The sequence below is a fragment of the Botrytis cinerea genome, chromosome 9 (assembly GCF_000143535.2).
Source record: "Botrytis cinerea B05.10 chromosome 9, complete sequence".
Taxonomy (NCBI): domain Eukaryota; kingdom Fungi; phylum Ascomycota; class Leotiomycetes; order Helotiales; family Sclerotiniaceae; genus Botrytis; species Botrytis cinerea.
Window position 1 is genome coordinate 1 of NC_037318.1, and position 21,240 is coordinate 21,240.

Genomic DNA, 21,240 nt, shown 5'->3' on the forward strand with positions numbered 1-21,240 from the left:
GAGATTTCTTCAGGCCCTTCCTTCGGTGAAAGAAGATGTTGGGGAAAAGCAGGTAGATATTGATGGAGCTCCAATCGTGAAGTTTGCCGAAAAAAATATGAGGAATCTTTTCCGGGGAGAGCAACAAAGCGTGCTCTGCATCGAATCGAAAGGGTTCAAATCAGCAATTGCTAAATAGTGATCATCTGAATCAAAGGGCAAATTGTAGGGAATTTGATGTAAACGCCATGGGTGCGACCTGTTAATGGAGCATTCGTATAAGGGTAGTAAATCCACCCAGTTTTAATCGCAGCTAAACTTTTGAATTCCCCACACATACTATCAATATCTACAGTAATTGTAGGGGTTTGCTCTGCTGAAACCTCAAGCTCATGATTCAACATGCACAATGTAGGGGGCTTGGTGCGAGTTGAATCAATGCAATATTCGTCATCGCTGAGGGGCTCTGCAACTGATTCGGCTCGTTCAAAAGAGCGATCAGTAACTCCAAAACCTTGATTGCTTTGTATACGCGAAAGATGATAGGTGCCTTCATAGATAGTGCGAAGTTGCCTTTCACTTAAGTGATCCACCATCAGGGAATGATTGCTTGAAGTTTGACGTGGCAAATTTGATGTTGTGAATATCTCCTTTCCACGTTGAAGGTGCCTTTTGCCGAGATAATTTGGAATCTCGTTTTGCTCCCGATATGGATTTCTTTCAATTGCAAATTGACGAAGGTTGATGCAATGATTGGAGTGAGATTGGCCGCTCCTAAACATTTCCTCATGATGCTTTTGAAATATCTTTTCATGTTCAACTTCCTCACAAAAAAAATCCATTTCTAAAGTGAGCACAGAAGTGATCGAACGCATTGAAAGAGTAAGGATCAGATATTTCACCAAAAGGATCGCTATCCACTTCACTTCCCACTTCAATTTGATTTCCAAGATCAATTAACTCTTGCGCTGCCTCCCTTGCCTCCTCATTGCTAACTTCTATTTCATCATCATCAGTGGAGTAGTACTCTTCGTCAAAAGCAAAATCCGCATCAGACAATGCCTTTCGAATCTCAATAGTTGGCAATGGATTGCTGCTCTCAGAATAGCGCTCGAAATAAGGGGAGCCATTCTGATTGCTTGTATCAATTTCAAAGCTCCCTTCAATATCTGCTGCATCAGGAATCCCTTCGAAATTTAAAGCTTCAGGAGTGAGCCTTGAAGCGGGGTTCAATTGCGATTGAAGTAATTGAGCCTGAAGCAATTCCGCTTGATGCAATGGGGATTGATAATTCCGCTTAAAATATATAACAAACATTAGCTTCAATTTAAACTTTGAAACGATAATCGCTTGCAATTGATAAAAATGTATTTTTCGAGCCCGGCTCGAGAAATATCAAAAAACCTGAGCGAGCAGCGCTCAAATGAATAAAGGGAAAAATCTTCTTCACCTACTCTGATGGAACTCTTTTGTGAGTAGGGATTTCGATCTTGGATTGAGGAAAATTGAAAGGAATTAAGATTTGCGAGAGTGAGTGGTGGGGTTTGAAAGGGGTTAAAAGCTTTTCCAATTTGTGAGCGACCTTCTTCGACATTGCTGCTACTATCCCAATCGCAATTGCTACTATATTCATTAGCTGCATCATCCATCAACTTATTGTGATCTTCTTCAAGGATTGATTGATTCGCGCTACTCTTTTCGCTTGAGTATTGTTGATTCCGCTGCCCTCTTTCGAAAATTGCACCTCTCACATTTTGAGGCAGCGAATCCAATCTAGCAAATTCATCTCGACTGCTTTGAATTTTCAAAGCTTGAGGTTGTGGATTATTGACTTTATTGGAGTGGAGATCGCTCTCATGATCATTTAAAGAATTTAAAAAACAATTATCTGCTCCTTCCTTTGAAATTGCAATTGATGTTGAGTTTGGAATTGAATGTCTCTTTCGCGATTGTTGAGTTGCGCTTGGGGTCAAGGGTCGTTTTTCAGAGCTTTTTTCCATTGGATATGGAAGCTCGTCATTTGGAGCTAGAGCGCTCAAAGGCATTTTCCAATTGATAAAGATTAAAGTGCAATCTCTAAAGCGTTTCGAATTGCGTTAATTCAAGAACGATTCTGCATGCAATTGCTTTTGTTCCTCGCGCCAAATGCTTGCTACCCACTTGCTCTCCCTCTCCTCTTTTTCAAGCTCGAGCTTTCTTAACCGAAATGCTGCTTTGCTTTCAAGAACTCTTTTTTTTTATCAATTAAACAATCGCGAGTTCGAGTGAGAGCTTTTGATGGAATATTTCGATTAACAATTTCCCGTATTTGTTTCTCGCCGCCTTTTGCAATTGGCCCTTTTTTTCTTGAGGAGATAAATTTTCGAGATTGAATTTGTTGCTTTTTTCTTTTTTGATCGATTTTGCAATGTTTTTGGATTTTGAATGTAGTTTTTTGCTCGCTTTTTATTTTATCAATTTGCGTCTTTTCCTTATCTTTTAAAATTTCCTTTTTTGATTTATGAACTTCAAATACAGTTGAGGAGTTGTTTTTTGCTTGTGAGTTAATAATCAAATCAATGGAGCCAGCTGGCTTTGGATTTATAGAGGGAACTTGCTTCGATAGTGTGCTTGAGGCATCAACCCTAGTGCAACTTTCTTGAAGGGATGAATTTGAGAATTGAGTTGGAGTGTGATAGAGAGATTTATAAGCGGTCGAGGAAATCTGAATTGCATTGGCTAAAGCATCGATTTGGGAAAGTAAGGAATATTGGATTGGCGATTCGTGAGCCTTTGGATCGCTGCTACTGAAAGGGTTTGTATAACGAATGGAGCGCTTGACTTTTGGTTGTCGTTCTGAGATCCAACGTTCAATGTACCAAACCCAGTATTCCGAAGCCAATCCTTTAGTCGGGTAGTGAATGATTTGTTTTGGGTGATTGAAGTGAGGCTGCTTATCTTGAAGATGTTAGTAAAGGCATTGATTCACTAGCAAGTAATAAAAAGACCTCACTTCTTTTCCAAAACTTATAACAAGCTGATAATGTATTCTTTAATAAGTTAGACGGGGGCGATTGCGTTTTAGACTCTTCAGACATGCTTATTTAGTGACAGTTTTGATTCACCTCGAGGGAAAGCGCAAAATCGCAATATAGCTTGGAAGCTTAAAGTAAGATGCTTGAAAATGTATTGATTAAAATAAAATAGAGGGTTCAACCTACATTGTGGAAGGAGAGAGGTTGAGCTTTTGCATTTAGATTGAGAGCTTGATCGAAACTGAAAAAATTGAATCAAGCTTGCACGCTCTTTCAATTGAGTGCACCCACCTTTATAGAATACACGCTCAGCCCACTTTTTTTCTTCTTCCTTGACCTTTTTTGACCTTTTTGATTTATCAAATTTAGAACCCATTGCGACTCCATTAGCTCATTTTACTAATTGAAATAAAATAAATATTATTTTGACGAGCAAATAAATAGTGATTAAAATCATATAATCAATCAAACTGAATAAAAATATTGATAGTAAGGAATTTATATTGCTTGCTAAGTAGAGAGCGAGCGTAAGTGCTATCGGTGATGCAATCGCATACATTACCTATTATCGAACCGAGCTCAATAGATCAAAGCCGAATCAAACTTCAACCGAAATTTAATCATTCAATAATTGAATTAACACTGCAAGATAGAATATCAAAAACTTTTTATTTGACACACCCTCATGTTGGATGAGCTGAAGGAAACCGAAGCAATTAACTCCCTTTGCACAAAGCAATTTGAATGCCATTCAAACGATTAAGTTAATCTCACAACCAAAATTAAATTTCAAGCCGGGCTTAACATTTCCAAAAAGCCCCATCGCATTAAGAATATCGCCCTTCCGATAGTCGAATAATTCACACCTACACTACCCACTCAAACCAATTTATTAAAAATCAAAAAGCTCATTCTCCTCAAAAGGCTCATCCTCCTCAAAAAGCTCATCCTCCTCAAAAAGCTCATCCTCCCCTAGGCAGCTCAATATTAGCAAATGTGCACTTGAAAGAGGGCGCAATTTGAAGATCAAATGTAAACTTGAAGCATCTAAGATTCCTTACCAAATAAATGAGCAATTCCAATATAAAAATCCTCGGGTGGCAGCTCAACCCATTTACTTTCTATTGAATGCTTCATTAGTAAATAAAGAGCTACAATACCAATTTGTACATACCTGGCTTCACAGCTTTCAAATACATCTCGATCGAAAAAATATCATAAAACAGATTTTCACTATTCGGTTCTTCAGGCGACCAGAGCTTAATTCCATTTATATGATCCCTTTCCTATATTAGCTTTTTCGACCCGCGTTTTAAATAAAAGTAAAAATAATTGAATCGTGATATAACTAACCAGAACTCTTGTTTAGTGCATGGCGATATTGCAAGCCAGTAAAGTCGACGTGCTCCTGTTGGACTTAAAGCTTTTGTAAGGAAATTTTCCATTCTCAAAAGCAGGAACTATCAATAAAATAGTATAAAGAAAAGGTGAAAGTAGTAGTAAATTTTGAAGCGTTGAAGGCAATCTTGAATCTAGAGGATGTGCTGAATTGAACTTTGAGGTTTTGAAATAAATTCGAAAGAAAATTAAAGATCTTTATATTCTGGTGTTTTAAAATATTGTTCCTAAACGAAGCTCAATAATTCTCATTCTCTTGCAATATCTATCACGCACACTCCTCCCCTTTTCCTCTGTGACAAATCAAGCGATGCTCTCCTGATCGCACCAGAAAAAAATCAAAAAGAAAATAAATAACTGCAGCCTGGACATCCATTATATTGTGCCAACCGCTCCATGACATTCGTCCCATCAAAATAATCTATGATATCAGATACAAGACTCCCTCTAATTAAATTAATAACACCTTCCACCTCATGATCATTATTATCAAACGCAGAGCAATGCAAATCCCCATTCATAAAAGCGCATCGAATCTCCTGAACGATCCTATCGCTAAAGCTCAAAGCGAACCGGCTGCTATCGATGCCACGCCCTTCTTTATTATCAACATATGGGAAATATTGATAAACGCTCTGATTGTGAATGGTAATCGTGGTTGCAAATTGAAATGCGTTTTTCAAAGCGTGCAAAGCTCTCTCTGCATTATTTACTCGATTGCGATCTGCTGCCTCATCGGATTGAAATGCAGTGATTCGAAAGTGGTAAATGCGATTTGACGAGATCCCAACAATCAATGAGCCAGCAGAGCTAACAAATGCAGCGAGCTCTTCAAAGTTGATTCGCTCCGACAATACAAGTAGACCAGGCGCTTTTTGATTAATTGACCAGCACATTGCATTGAACATGTCTGCCAAATCTTGATTTGTAGCAACATCTCGCTGACCATTTCGATCAATATTGATGCGTCGCATTGTGATTGTAATAAGTTCAATGAGTTTTCTTTTCAGATTGGAAATTGGAAACTAAACTAAATAAAAGAAAAGCGAAAGGCAAAAGGAAATAAATAATTATATTGTGATAACTTTAATCAATTTCGAAAGCGTGCAATTTATTTTTCGAGCCCGGATCGTGAAATAAGATCATTCAAGTTTTCGAAATTTGAAAGGCAGGAGGCATTTCGCAGGCCGGAGACGTGAAGTACATAATTTTTAGAATTTTCAAAATGTGACAATTATTAATATGGTAGAGGCATTTCACAGGCCGGAGACGAGAAATACATAATTTTGAGAATTTTGAGAATTTTCAAAATGTGACAATTATTAATATGGTAGAGGCATTTCACAGGCCGGAGACGTGAAATACATAACTTTCATAATTTTGAGAATTTTGAGATTTTCGATTTTTCCAATAGTAGACGCATTTCACAGGCCGGAGACGTGAAATACATAATTTTGAGATTTTCGATTTTTTCAATAGTAGATGCATTTCACAGGCCGGAGACGTGAAATACATAATTTTGAGATTTTCGATTTTTTCAATAGTAGACGGATTTCACAGGCCGGAGACGTGAAATACATAATTTTGAGATTTTCGAGAATTTTGAGATTTTCGATTTTTCCAATAGTAGATGCATTTCACAGGCCGGGGACGTGAAATGTAGAATTTTGAGATTTTCGATTTTTCCAATAGTAGACGTATTTCACAGGCCGGGGATGTGAAATGTAGAATTTTGAGATTTTCGATTTTTTCAATAGTAGATGCATTTCACAGGCCGGAGACGTGAAATACATAATTTTGAGAATTTTCAAAATGTGACGATTATTAATATGGTAGAGGCATTTCACAGGCCGGAGACGTGAAATACATAATTTTGAGATTTTCGAGAATTTTGAGATTTTCGATTTTTCCAATAGTAGATGCATTTCACAGGCCGGGGACGTGAAATGTAGAATTTTGAGATTTTCGATTTTTCCAATAGTAGACGTATTTCACAGGCCGGGGATGTGAAATGTAGAATTTTGAGATTTTCGATTTTTTCAATAGTAGATGCATTTCACAGGCCGGAGACGTGAAATACATAATTTTGAGAATTTTCAAAATGTGACGATTATTAATATGGTAGAGGCATTTCACAGGCCGGAGACGTGAAATACATAATTTGAGATTTTCGAGAATTTTGAGATTTTCGATTTTTCCAATAGTAGATGCATTTCACAGGCCGGGGACGTGAAATGTAGAATTTTGAGATTTTCGATTTTTCCAATAGTAGACGTATTTCACAGGCCGGGGATGTGAAATGTAGAATTTTGAGATTTTCGATTTTTTCAATAGTAGATGCATTTCACAGGCCGGAGACGTGAAATACATAATTTTGAGAATTTTCAAAATGTGACGATTATTAATATGGTAGAGGCATTTCACAGGCCGGAGACGAGAAATACATAACTTTCATAATTTTGAGAATTTTGAGATTTTCGATTTTTCCAATAGTAGACGCATTTCACAGGCCGGAGACGTGAAATACATAATTTTGAGATTTTCGATTTTTTCAATAGTAGACGCATTTCACAGGCCGGAGACGTGAAATACATAATTTTGAGATTTTCGAGAATTTTGAGATTTTCGATTTTTCCAATAGTAGATGCATTTCACAGGCCGGAGACGTGAAATACATAATTTTGAGATTTTCGATTTTTCCAATAGTAGATGCATTTCACAGGCCAAAGACGAGAAATATAGAATTTTGAGAGTTTGAAGATTTTGAAGGGTGCAATTATTTCGCAAGCCCGAGCTGTGAAATATTTTTTTTTGATGGGGTCAATAAATGTCAATGCGCTCGATCCATTCCATATTCGGTAATTTAAGCGAGAAAAGGGTGTTAAGGCTTTTTAATCCTAACCCTGATTCCGCTATAATAATAAATCTTGTAAACTTCATTTTCAATAAAGCTTACTATTTTATTATGAAAATAAGAAAAGGCTTAATCGATTTTTAGTCTTTTTTATAATACTTATTCTCTAGTCTGTCAACTAGCGGCGCCGTTACTTAATAAACACTTATTAATTAATTATATCGTTAGAATTCCTAGAATTTGATTAGATATTCATGTTTAATCTTTAATATAAAATCTATCAGGGAGCGATCACCTCATTAAATATATATAATAAATTCATTATTTCAAAAGCATTTGGAATATTCTATACTTCTATAAATCAATAGGAAAATAAATTACTTCTAATATTATATTCTAAATACAAAAATGCTTTATTCTGAGATTCTTATTTGTATAAATTTAAATAAGAATAATTATATTTTGAATTCAATCTTGATAATTGGTTTAGTTATAATTATTATACTTCTGATATTCTATATTTATAGAATTCTTATATTTATAGAATTACTAACTTTTTCTTAATTAATGTATATTGAATAAATCTATATAAAATGAGGATAAGTGTTAGAAATTGATTATTTGATTGAGTATATATAATAGATTTACTATTCTAGAAGTATTTGGAATACTTCACGCTTTTGTAGATCAATGGGAAAGTGGATCACTCCTGACAAAATCTATTTAGTATTATTTCCATTTCAAAACTTTGAATATACTAATATATATTGATTTCTAATCTTTTCCCTTTTAATAATATTCAGGAAATCATGATTTGAAATCAATATTCTATTTTATAAATAGAGTGATTGAAAAAAGCATTACAAAAGCCATTCTAATCAATCAGGCTTCTTCATACAAGGTATATTGCACGGGTCACATCCGACGCCGCCAATTGGCAGTCTAGAGGATAACGTCAACCTCCGTAGTGCCGAAAGGCGCTAGCACGGTCAAATGATCACTATCCCGATCATAACATATAGATTCTCAATACTATATAATTGTGTGAACGTGGTGAATGACTTCAATTCAATGACCGCTGTAATAAACCCCTAAGCGAATGCGAAAGAGACTAGCTCCTTTAGTAGGTCGATATAAGACCTACTATACATAGCTGGCTCTTTAGATAGAATACAATTAGCCATACAGGACCTACGTAATTCATGGGTGCCATATCTTCCGTATCCTTCTCGTAAGTACAATAATATTTATCTATAGCTATCTTGTTCTATTATATCTCGATTATAGCTTGTTACTCTAAGCTTAACCATCGCACTCTATCGCCTTTAATATTCTTGGTGCTGTATCTTCATTCAGTAGTTCTAAATAGCGCTCTATAAGTAGTCAGTAGTAGTTTAGTAGATAATTCTGATTCATGTGCTCACCTCCAGCGAGCCATTTTTGACTCATAAACTTTAGAAACTTGCGAAATATCCTCACCTTCCGTAGATTCATCTCCAAGTCAATGCCTACCTGAAGCCTTTCAGTGATAATAGCCCCAGCTTTATAGATAAGATGAAGAACGAAGGGAGAGAAATTCTGGACATCAAATACCACACTGTCATCAAGTTCCTCAAGTAACTTTAAAATGTCATCAAGCAGATTGGCCATAATAGCAATTGATGGCTCTCGGCATTGGCTAGTTCTACCATCAATAGTAGGCTTTGCTCCATTTTCGAAAATGAGTAGAAGCCCGCTAGCAGGTCAGTGTTGTTGCTAGATAGTCGAGGGGTTGGATACTGACGTTGTAGCAAATGCCAGACCGCTAGAGGACAGTCTTGACTTTCCCACCATGTCCTGAGCTACAATCGTCTGGAGGGAACTCAAAGCTCCTAATATCATGGTTATTTCTTCGATATTAAAAGATTGCTCTAATGTCGGCTCATAGATAGCTATGTGAACCTTGTCTAGAAGGCACGATGCTTCGAATGACCCGTGGAAAGATGATGAAACCATTTCCGCGTTTCTATCAAACTGATTTTGGTAGTCTGGAATATTACGACCTCTCGTGACTGGGGGAAACTTTCCATTTTCAACTGCTAAGTATCTAGAACCAAGCGAGATAAGTCAGTGGCCCAATTCAAGCGGTTACAATCATGTCACGGACCTGTCTAAGATCATGATGCCACACCAAATGTCTCTACGTTCCTCCCTTTCTTTGATGGAGCCCAATGAAGAAAGCAGTGGGACTCGATTTTCATCATAAACAGAAAGTGCATCTGCAGCTCTGACCGTAGCCGCGATTGATAAATACGCCGCGGGGTGGAACCCATGTACAACTTCGAATAGAGTATTCAACAACCTTGAATACACCAAACCTATCGAGTTAAGTCCTGCTCCCTCCAACAAAGCAAGCCAGGATTTAATTGATAGATACATGAGCATAGTATCGGGTTGGAGGCGATAACTTCCCTCTAATAGTAGTGGTTGGGCGTTGAAGAGTAGAATAGTGAAGGCGAAGAGCGTGACGTCGACACTTGCGTCATTCCACGTGTTGGGGAATTCGCCAGATAATCTTTCCTCCGGAATGAATGCAAACCATGGTTGCAGAGTGCGAAGGTAAATTGTAACGATATCTTCTCGTGTAAAGTTCAACAGTTTTTGAACGATGGCGTCTTTAATGTGATGAGGCGAGAATGCATTCTCCGGTGCTTGCGAGTTACGTACTGGTGAAATAGGTCTATTATCATACTTGCAAGCTTGACGAAGGCTGCAAACACACGGTTAGCAAGAGGCTGGAGCAAATGACACTTTGGGTTTCGATATCAGATGCAAAAGCCATACTCACCGCTCACAGAGAGAGCAGCTTGGCAGCGCCTTGTCACATTTTCTTTTGCGATCTTTACAACGCAAACAGGCATGTTTCGCAATTTCGGACACTCTTTGAGCGCTCATATTGTCGTGTCTGTTTATGCAGTGGACTCAGGTGTGGTTAGGAGGCGGATTGAAAGGCGGACTATAAGGTGGACATTGCGGGCACAGGTGGAGTCAAAGATCGATATTTGCGCTTTAAAAGCGGTGAGGATGAAGGCGTGAACTAGCGTGTTTCCCATTTTGCGGGAGATATAATGGAAACAAGAAGTGGGGCAGTGCTCTTATAAGCCGAGCGACTGAAATGACAACACGCTAATGAAACCTAAGCTGAAAATTAAATTACAGAGAACTCAAATTATAATAAAAGCAACTATTTATTGAGCTTAATTGATTATTATTATTTATAATCAATATTATAAAAGAGTAGAAGATAATAGAGATAACGTAGTTTATTAGTGCGTACATTATATTAGTATGTATACTACTCATTTTACATATAAAATTCATTTGTATATAAATATGTACTTTCTTTATTTATAAATTAAAATTTCTGAAAATCTAATATAATACATTTAATTATATAACATAATTTATCAGCAAGCGAATTATATTATTGACTGGATTACTTTTATTTCAATTTATATCTTTCTCTTTCAATATATGTTTTATTAATTAATTGAAATGTAATCAAATAATAAAGAAGTTTGAATAATCTTAGTTATTAAAGTTATTCAAAAAGATAAAAAACTTAGTATTCGAAAAGTTGTTAAGTTATATAATTTATTATATATATTATTTTATTGCAAAATGAGTGGTTTTGTTTTTTGTATTGAAATTCAAGTTAATTCTTATAATTTTATAGAATTAGAAGAAACAATTATTATTTAATATATTTTTGATATGGATTTGAGAGGTTTTTTATTTAAATTTAAGAATGTGGAAGATATAGTAAATTATATTTTTGAATTGAAGGGTGTGAAATGTATTGGGAAGTTTTGGGTATATTGATTTGTAAAATGTTGAATTGAATTAAAGATGTGTTTTAATTGTGTTTATGATTTTCAAAGAGTTTTTTATAAGGATTTTAAGTTTATTGAAGAGTGGTTTTAATTAGTTGTGAATATATGAGTGAAATATGGTATTTTGAATAAAGATTTCTATAATTTTGATGAAATAGGTTTTATAATAGGGATTATATATGTAGTAATGGTTGTTATTAGTATTGAAAGATGTAATAGAAGTAAATCAATATAGTTAGATAATTGAGAATGGGTTATAGTAATAATATATGGAAATGGAGAGGGTGAAATTATTTTTTTATTTTTAATAGTTTAAGGATAGGTTTATTTTTTTAATTGATATATTGAAATTAATTTTTTTATAGAATGGATTATTAAATTTATATTTAATAGATGGATGAATAATGAAATGGGTTTAGAATGGTTGAAATATTTCGATAAGTATATTAAGAATTGAAGAAAGGGTAAATATTGAATATTAGTATTAGATAGGTATGAAAGTTATGAATTAGTAGTTTTTTAAATATATTGTAAAAAAAATGATATTATATGTTTATATTTATTATTATATTTAAGTTATTTAATTTAGTTATTTGATATTGGTTATTCTAGTAATTTGAAATGTTTATATAGGGATTAAATTAATGTTTTTATTAAGATATATATTAAGTATATTTTGAAGATTGAATTTTTTATAATTTTTAAAGTTGTATATGAGAAATTAATTATTTTTTAGAATATAAAAGTAGGGTTTTGAGGAATAGGTTTAATTTTATTTAATTTTGAAATTGTATTTTTGAAATTAGATATTTGAATTTGTATATTTATTTCTTTTTTTTTGATTTAAATTAATGGATTTTTTAAATTTTTTGTAATTTAATAGAAGCTTTTTTTTAATTAATATTAGTTAAATTTTGAATAATTTGTTATTAATTAAGTTTTTTTAAATTTATATTTGAAATTGTATTAGTTTTAGTTAAGGGTATAAAGAGATTAGTTTATAAAAATATATTTTTAAATGTAGAGAATTGTATATTTTGAATAGTAAATGAGGTATTAAGTAAGTGTTGATGTGTGAAAAAAACTTAATTATATTAAAGAGGAGTGTTTATTGGATAAAAAGCTTTTGATATATTATTTTAATAAGAGATTGATATTTAAATTTAATGTGATAAGTATTAAAAAGAGGGGAATTCTAATGGGGAATTATTTTTTAATTGATATTGTAATAAATATGGAAAGATAGGTTATAATATAAGAATCTATTAAAATAATGTAATAAATCTTAGATTATTAGATTTTTAATAATTTCAATTAATTGATTTAATTGTTATTGAATAATATAGAATTGAAGGTGTAAATTGAGATAAAAGTGATTCGCTTAGTGATATGATTTGCTTGCTGATAAATTATGTTATAAGTTATAAGAATCTAATTAGTTTTAAGAAAAACTTAATTTATAAAATAGTTATTATAGAAATAACTATTTTGTAACGAGAATCATAACAATTTTCACTTTTTCTAAGATTTAATAGGAATATTCATATAAAAATTATATTTCTAAGAATCAATTTTTATATAATTATTTAACATTCTTTTTTTTTCTAAAATAATGATTAGTTATTAAAATAAGAATATTAAAAAAGGCCTAATTTTAGTGTGTTTTGAAATAGTATACGTATTGATATAATATACGCACTAATAAACTATATTAATATAAGAAGTCTTTATATATAATATGAGTTATTATCAAGCGAATCATATCACTGAGTGGATTACTTAATTTATATATAAGATCCATCTATATATAATCATGTATTTTCTTTATTTATTAATATGATCTTATTTTTTCTAAAGAATATAATAATTGTTTTTATAAATAATAGGAATTTCTAGTTATTTATTAGAAATTCGAATTAATATGAAAGTTATTATAAAAATTATTTTTTTATAATGAAGATAGTAACATTTTCAAATTTTTTTAAAATATATTAGAGAAATTTACATGAAAATTAGGTTCTTAAGAAGTTAAACTCTTATTATTATTTTAAATTCTTTTACTCTTCAAAAACAATGATTAGGCATTAAAATAGGAATATTTAAAAATAACTAATTTTAATATATTTTGAAGTGATTTATTTGATGATATAATCCGCTCGGTGATAAATCATGTTATTTTAGAATTATATAGTAATGTGAGAGTGAAAACATATAACTTCAAGATTACATGTTATCAACATTTAGTATTTATGACTTCACTTCTATAGATCTAAAAATATCATCGAATTTCTATCTTTCAAAATTATCTCCTGAAGAATTGAATAACTAACTTTTATTATCTCCCTCATCTTATTATTATAATATAGTGATTCACTTCATTTTATTATATATAACTACTTGCTTTATACTTAATATATGCGAAAGCTTTTCTTATATGATCATTATCACCTTTCACTCTTTTATAGTAAATCTAAATGACTAACTTAAATATTATATCTAGACTCTTATTTAGTAATATCAAATAGATAGTTATATAATCAATTATCATATAGGTCTTAATTATATAGAAAGACCTTTCTATCTTAGTATAGTTCTTTTATTTAATTCTTAATTCTTAAGACTATTCTCATATTACTCCTTATGACGGTTATAATACTAGGTATAATAAATAAAATGAATAAGATTTATAATGCTAAAGATAGGAAATATAATAAAACTCAGAGAATACGTAGAACTATTAATTTGAACTAGTCGTCGGGGAAGAATAATTTTTTAGACTATGATTTCATAGTAGCTTTTTCTTTTCTTCTTAATTTTGAGATATATAAAACTTTAATTTTAATTCTTTAATCTTTATGAGGGCCAGCCCTCAACCCCCCGATCCTCGCTACGCTCGAGATTTAATTATAAATAATAATAATAATAATAATAATAATAATAGTTTATAAACTTTACTAATCTCTTACTTCTAGTTTATATAAAGATATTAGAAATATAATTAAACTTTAAAACCTTAAAATCTTATAATTCTCTTTCTAAATCTCTTTTCTTTTCTAATTTTCTTTCTTATTCTCTTTTTAAGTCTCTTTTCTTTTCTAATTCTCTTTCTTATTCTCTTTCTAAATCTCTTTCTAAATCTCTTTCTAAATCTCTTTTCTTTTTTAAATATCTTTCTTATTCTCTTTCTAATTTTCTTTCTTATTTTCAAAATCTAATTCAGATTCTAATTCAGATTTTAATATTGAAAAACATTTAAGGCAATTATACCCAAGGTATTTATATTTCCTATTTAATAATATACTTTTGAATATATCTCTTTTCAATTTAATCTATTCAATTTATTAATTCTATTATTATTATTATAAAGCTTACTCTAAAATTAATTAAATTACTAAAAAGCTTTCAATTATTTTAATCTAATTTTTTTTTTTCCAATCGAATTTTTTTTCCTTTTAAAATTATATGTTGTATTGAAACAGTTTTGTATAGTTTTTCCTTATGTTTAATTAAAATAATCCTATTCTAATATCGATATATTATTTATAATCAATCAGAAGAGGTTTTATGAATCTGTAAATATAAAATGACCTGCTATATAAATATATAATTATATAATATATAAGTATTTTTCCATTTAATTTACTTTTACGAATCTATAAGAGTTAAGGCCCCGGCTTATCGCATACTAAGCGAAAACTATATCAAAAACCTTCACTTATTCAACTTTTTAACTATATGAAATTTCGATTAATATATGAATTGAATTATTCAAATTCATAGAGATAGTGAATTATAATTGAAATTGTTTGAAAAAATGAATGGATTTTTTTTTAAAAAAAGAGTTGTAGGGTTTCAAGGTAATAATTCCCAAAATTTTCGAAAAACCCGATTTTTTTATATGAGAAAAGCGTTACATGTAATAAATTTTGAAAATTTTCAACTTTGAAAACCTACAACTTTATTAAAAATATAATTTAAAAAGATCTTTTTTATTTTCGATACTTTACAATCAATTTTTTAAAAAAGAAAATTATAAATTAGATTAATATATAAATCAGATAAAATCATTCAAATATGTAGAAATTTATGTTTTAAAAAAGGTAGTGAAATGACTTATTTTAGTATTTTTTTGAAGACGACTAAATAGCTGCTCTAGTCATAGTGACAGGTGGGCAGTAGTCGCAATGGGTGGGTTTCGTACTAATTTTCGAAAACCCAACCCAAGCCATTATTAATGGGTAGTCAATCAGACGCCCCAATACCCAGCTATTATGAGTAGCTCAAAATACCCATTTGCATTCACGGATACCCACGAGTACTCGTAGGTTTGCAATTTGTATGTATTTTATGTACAAAAATCAAAGAAATTGTTTATGAGTTTGAAATTAATAGTGATCTTTATTATATTAGAATAAAATCCTAAGCGAATGGGACTTATTTAAGCAATACCCGTACTACATACACTTTACTCAATCAATCTACGAAAATGAGGCATTAATATCTATAGCCATCCATTGATTAATGGGTATGACTTTTTATCCCCCAGGCCACCCATACCCACGGCTACCCGTAGCCAGCCGTACTACCCAAGCCACCCATTGCGACCATTGCAGGTGGGAGTGCGCTGGAGGGCCACCAGGAGTGGTAGTCAGCAAAGCAGGACGTATAGTACGGAAGGCCCTAGATTTCGCCTCGCCATCCTTCTCCTTCTATGATACTGGGTCATGGAATATGAATATGGATGCGAAAGCATCTGTGGAACAGGCACAGGGCAGGCGGACAATCAGCGGGAGGCAGCCGCTGTTGCGGACTGTTGAGCGAGAAACCCCGCTTTCGCGGACTGTCGAGCGGATATGCGGGAGCAATCTCAAAACTTCCAAAGTGCTGTCGTTACGTCGTATCGTCTGCCTCGCGGGGTTTGCCCTTGGCCTTTAAGAACAAATTTCAATTCCAGAAATTTGAGTAGGTCAAGTAGGTCCCATGTAGTTCTATTTAAGTCAATCTGAAAGTCGCAGATTTGTTCATCTGGGCTTTATATGCTGCAACTTCTCTATTGTTAACTTCTATCACACCTAACTAGGACTTGCCATAAAGAACCAACAATGACCGGTGACAAGATCCTTGTACTGGGTGGTACAGGCCCTGCTGGAATATGTGTACTTCGAGAACTCGTCTTTCGCAAACATTCTATAGTAGTCTACGCTCGAAATCCCTCCAAAATACCTTCAGATCTGGCAACGAATTCCCTTATTGAGGTGATAAAATTATTTCCTTGAGCCACGAGTTTAGCGCTAATTGTCTATAGATAATCAAAGGCGACTTGCTTGACCAAGAGGCCCTTGCTTTGGCGGTTGCACCTTGTTCAGTTATCATCTCCCTACTTGGCCCCAGTATAAAAGACAAAAACATCAACATTGACCCAACAGCCTACTCCAGCTTTTACGAGCTCCTCTTCCCTATTATGCGCGCCAATAATGTTCGTCGTGTCTTTGCGATGGGCACACTTTCTATCAGGCGGCCCGAAGACAAATTTTCTGTCATACAGTACCTAGTTAGAGGTCTTATGCCAATCCTAGCAAGCGCAGCATATCAGACCGTCATGAATATTGCAGCTACATTTGACAAGTTAACATCGAGAGAAGAGATTGACTGGACAGTATTTCGTATTGCTGGTATACCCGGCGGGGATGATGAAGCGAGTTGGAAAGCTGATAGGGAAGGTGGTAGAGACTTTGTTGGTGCCGTTGGAGGAAAGGGCTGGGCTATGAACCAGAAGAGAGGAGCGTTGGCAAGATGGTTAGTAGATGCGGCCGAGGGGAAGGCAAATGAGTGGATCTGTAGGATGCCTGCTGTTGCTGCTGGGGTGGCATAGGGCCTGCTGAGGCGATGTTATATAATAAATGCCATAAACGAATATGTTTTAAATAAGTTATCTACCTGAGTTACGGGAAAGGTTCATATAAATGTACTGGAGCATGTTTCTAAAGTTATTTCCTTGTAGTTGTTCATCGACGCTTATACCAGAGGAAGCTAGTTAAGGTTACAAAACTTTTTTACCAAATAAATGCCACTTGCGCAGAGCTCATATATTCGATATGTATAAGGAGCGCAATCATAGGGCCGGGCACCATTTATAATCGAGGCCTACAAAGAAAGAAATCCCTCTTTTTCAAAGAATGAAAATCGCAATGACGTCGTCTTCAGCTGAGGAGTTCTTCTTAATAGTAGAAGAAATATTGAAGTTAATAGTCGAGTTGAATTATATAGAAAAATTATTGGATTCTTACGACGCTTTTTTGCTATTCACGAAATCTATATCAAGTCGACGAACAGTATACGATCTATAGAAAAGTAAGACTTCTATTTTTTTTGAAAGACTAGTTAGTCAAGTTTCATTATTACTCTTCTGTAATTCAATTTACATTTCGATTTTTTAAAATTAAAGTTTTTGAGGAATCGATTGAAATTTCTTTAAGTGAAATAAGAATTGACTTTTGATTTATTGTATATTAAATAAACACATAGAATAACGAGGTAAGAGGGTGATTTTGACTCAATTCTAGTCAAGTTATGTTAATTTATTTTGATGTGTGAATTCATATGTTTCGCAGTTTACAAAGTTGTGTCATGTGCACTGTTTGCAAAAGATGTCCGCTATGACGGAGTCAGGACCTCGCTGGTCTCCAACCTTCGTATGGATCATGCGGTGGTATCGCAAATAGAGTTTAACAGACGATAAAGGAGCATTGCGACCCACATGCCACAATGTACTTAGAGTTAGTTTGGATGTAAAACACGCACGGAATCAGCGAAGGTAATAATCCGCTCCAAAAACAGCGGATTGATGATCTGCGGTTCTATGGGTTGTGTACCAAATCCGTTATAAAATACATCAAACTGAGATGAAGTGGAGCACGTATGTAGTACGTACAATATTCTTTTTATTTTAAAAAATAATAATTGATTATTAAAATATGAATATTAGAAATGGCTAATTTTTGATACATTTTGAAAGTGGTCTACTCGATGATATGGTCTGTTCGATAATAAATCACATTATATTATTATTAATTATTGCAGATTAATATTACTAAAGTTCCCCGTGTAAGACATACTTGTGTGTGGATGACAAAGTTTTACACTCGTAAATATTTCTTGTATGAAACCATTGATCGGAAATCAGGGAAGCCTCCTAGTGCATGTAAAATTAACATGCAGAGACTTCCAGTCAGTTTTTTTGACACAAGATTGAATTTTGTTGATGAAATCCAAATCTCAAGGTACTTTCCTTGATTGAATTGGTTTTTCATAACGGTCATTATATTCACCACCATCTAATTCATTCGAGACCTTATGTAATTCTTGAGAAATTTAGGTCTTGATTGAAAAAGGGATCTATCTATCTTACTGCTTGGCTAAGCTTTTCGTAAGTTAAAAGATCGTTGTAAGTACATCGAGTCTTTCTTCCTCGGTTTTTTCTGCAGCTTGCTGAGCTTCGAGCTTTTTGAAATCAATATACATACGTAAGAATTCTTTTCCCAGTTCACTCAATGAGTCACTGTCTACTTTCACTTCTAATGCGGCTACAGCATCGATAAGAGAAAGTGGAAGTTTCGTATCCCAATTTAATGACTTCACTTCGTCTGGAGTCATTTCTGCCACCAAACCTGGAATCCATTAGTTCAGTTTTGATCAACCGGATTTGATTAAACGGATTTGAATTACTCACTTTGAGGGCTCTTCCATCTCACTGGTATTTTATTTCTCACTCCCCAAGTTCCGGCTGTAATCCACGCAGACAAGACGTAAAACATATTCGCCATTTGATCTGCACATCTAATCTCCCAATAACCTGTTCTTCCAGATATTTTTCTCACAGCAACATCTTTATCTTCTTGTCCCCATCCAACCCAAGTACCAATAGTACCTCTATGCCCTCCTAATCGATGATAGCTGTCATAATTTGGCATACTAAATGCACATAGAGCTGGAAGATTCTCGAGGATTCCGGCCAAGAAATTATCAGCAACTTCTTGTGTGGCATCGTCAATTGAGAAATGAACATGAGCTCCAACAGCTGTTTGGAATGGCGATAATACTGGCTTTGGAAAAAATGTTGCTTTGAATCCATGCTTCAAAGAAATTTTTTGGATAGCTTCTTTACAGTAAACGAGAGTATCAACAGCTTCGATTGGTCTCAATGGACCAGTTGGAATTTCAAACATTCCGTATCCAACTTCACTATGGAAATGAGTCGCTTCAATTCCCGAATTCAAGAGACATCGAATGCATTCCTCTATCAATCGAGATATAGTTCCATCTCTAAATGTTGCAGCACCATAGAATTGACTCACTTGCTTTACTGATTTCTCTCCGTCAATTCTGGAAAGGTGGAATTCGAGTTCAAATCCTATGAGAAATTGATAGCCTAAATTCTCTGCACGATTCAAAGTTTCGTATAATAGTGATCGAGAATCTCGTTTCCAAGGTGGAAAATTTCGACTCATTTCTTTCACAAAACACATAACACTAGCATGTGTCTTTCCATTTTCCAAATAAGTACATCATCGAAGGCTTGCCCAATCTGGATAAATTTCATCATATCCAACCGGTTGAAATCGAGTTAAATTTATTGAATCATCCGGAAGACAACCAAGGGTAAGGCAAGACACCTTGAGAGGCTTCTCAGCCAGATTGAGGGCATGAGATTTGGTGACTGTTAATAGTCGTAATACATTTCCAATATCCAAATATTGATATCGAAGGAATTCTACCTCAGGATTGAGATCCAGAAATTCGACAAGGACTCGAGAAGTTGGTCTATTTGGGAGAGCCATAATGAATTCAGATGTTATTTTTGTGATTGTGATATATTGAAAGGTAAATGATGGAATATTATGGGAGTGGATTTTTTTCGAATGTCTGAAGAGGTCTTGATATACTGGCTTCGGAATTCTGACTCTAAATTCTATACGATATAGACTTTATTTAATCATTCGAGAAATGTAAGATATGAATTGGATATTCATGCGGGGACTGTTGGTTTTGATGAGATTTTCGTCTGCTATTGGTCGAATTGTAGATTCCGAACTGAAGTTATCCTGTAATAACAAAGTTAATAATTTCAATGAAAAGAAATTCAATATAAATCTCTATACAAATTTTATATATATATATTACATTTATAATATATTCAATTCGTTAATAACGATATAGCTAATTCATTAATAATGAATAGAATCGATATAAAATGAGATCTATTTAGTATTAACTTTTAACAGAAAAAAAGAAAATGGAAACCCTGAAGGGTTTTAGGGATTTCAGGATTCGACAAATATTAGAATTGTAGAAAAGGTAAACAAAAAAGAAGCAAATGTAAGAGTTAGAAGGAATAGAGGAGCAAACATAAGAGTTAAAAGAAAAAGAAAAGCAAATGTAAGAGTTAGAAGGAAAGGGGAAAGTATTAGCCGAAAACTTAAAAAGGATTATTCATTTTATTTTCAATTTATTCTTTAATCAAAAGTTTTATTATTGTATTATGCTATATAGAATGTACTATTTATATGTATTATCTACCTAGTTTTAATTTATATATTTATATTTATTTCAATTATTAATCGAATTCAATATGAATAAAGTATTGATTATTTTAAACTAAAATTCAAACTAGAATTCAAGAATTTCATTAAGTTCCTTTGGAATAAAAATTTCTAATCATTTATAAAAGAAAAAGCCTTTTAATTAATACTTTAAAACCACTTTTTTCAATACATTATAAAAATATTGACTATTTTCTGGGGCTAACAAAGCGGCCACTTCGTCAATCGCGGATTCTGCCACTACAGGGACGTTAACAGCTTAATTGAAGTGGGTATAATGCTGACGGCTTGCAGCAATCGCGATTATTTTTTCAAAGTTCTTCTTTCCTATTTGCTTATTTAATGACCAATTTTTGGAATACAGTAAGCAAAGATGATACTCCAATTATTGCTTGTCATTTTTGCCACCTCATGCATCGAAATCTCACGTGCCAATTTTTCACTTGACAAATCTCTCATTCTTTTGAATCATCAACCAAAACAGCATCAATTGCTTTTAGCCATCGAAATGATTCTTGGCGTAC

At 33.2% G+C, this 21,240-nt stretch overlaps 3 protein-coding genes across 3 annotated transcripts; 1 reads left to right on the forward strand and 2 right to left on the reverse strand.

Annotated features, from left to right (window-relative positions):
* Positions 1–8,286: 8,286 nt before the first annotated feature.
* On the reverse strand, positions 8,287–10,335 carry BCIN_09g00020 (hypothetical protein). Its single transcript, XM_024694830.1, has 5 exons — positions 10,073–10,335; positions 9,392–9,994; positions 9,029–9,331; positions 8,670–8,980; positions 8,287–8,618 (listed from the first exon to the last, which is right to left on the reverse strand). Exons 1-5 carry the CDS (start codon positions 10,177–10,179, stop codon positions 8,548–8,550), a joined length of 1,395 nt encoding a protein of 464 aa, XP_024550623.1. The 5' UTR covers positions 10,180–10,335; the 3' UTR covers positions 8,287–8,547.
* A 5,717-nt stretch (positions 10,336–16,052) lies between these two features.
* Positions 16,053–17,023, forward strand: BCIN_09g00030 (hypothetical protein). Its single transcript, XM_024694831.1, has 3 exons — positions 16,053–16,079; positions 16,133–16,372; positions 16,423–17,023. The coding sequence occupies exons 2-3, from the start codon at positions 16,220–16,222 to the stop codon at positions 16,987–16,989; spliced, it is 720 nt and encodes a 239-aa protein (XP_024550624.1). The 5' UTR covers positions 16,053–16,079; positions 16,133–16,219; the 3' UTR covers positions 16,990–17,023.
* A 1,457-nt stretch (positions 17,024–18,480) lies between these two features.
* Positions 18,481–19,663, reverse strand: BCIN_09g00040 (hypothetical protein). Its single transcript, XM_024694832.1, has 2 exons — positions 18,847–19,663; positions 18,481–18,784 (listed from the first exon to the last, which is right to left on the reverse strand). The coding sequence occupies exons 1-2, from the start codon at positions 19,640–19,642 to the stop codon at positions 18,549–18,551; spliced, it is 1,032 nt and encodes a 343-aa protein (XP_024550625.1). The 5' UTR covers positions 19,643–19,663; the 3' UTR covers positions 18,481–18,548.
* Between the last annotated feature and the right edge of the window lie 1,577 nt (positions 19,664–21,240).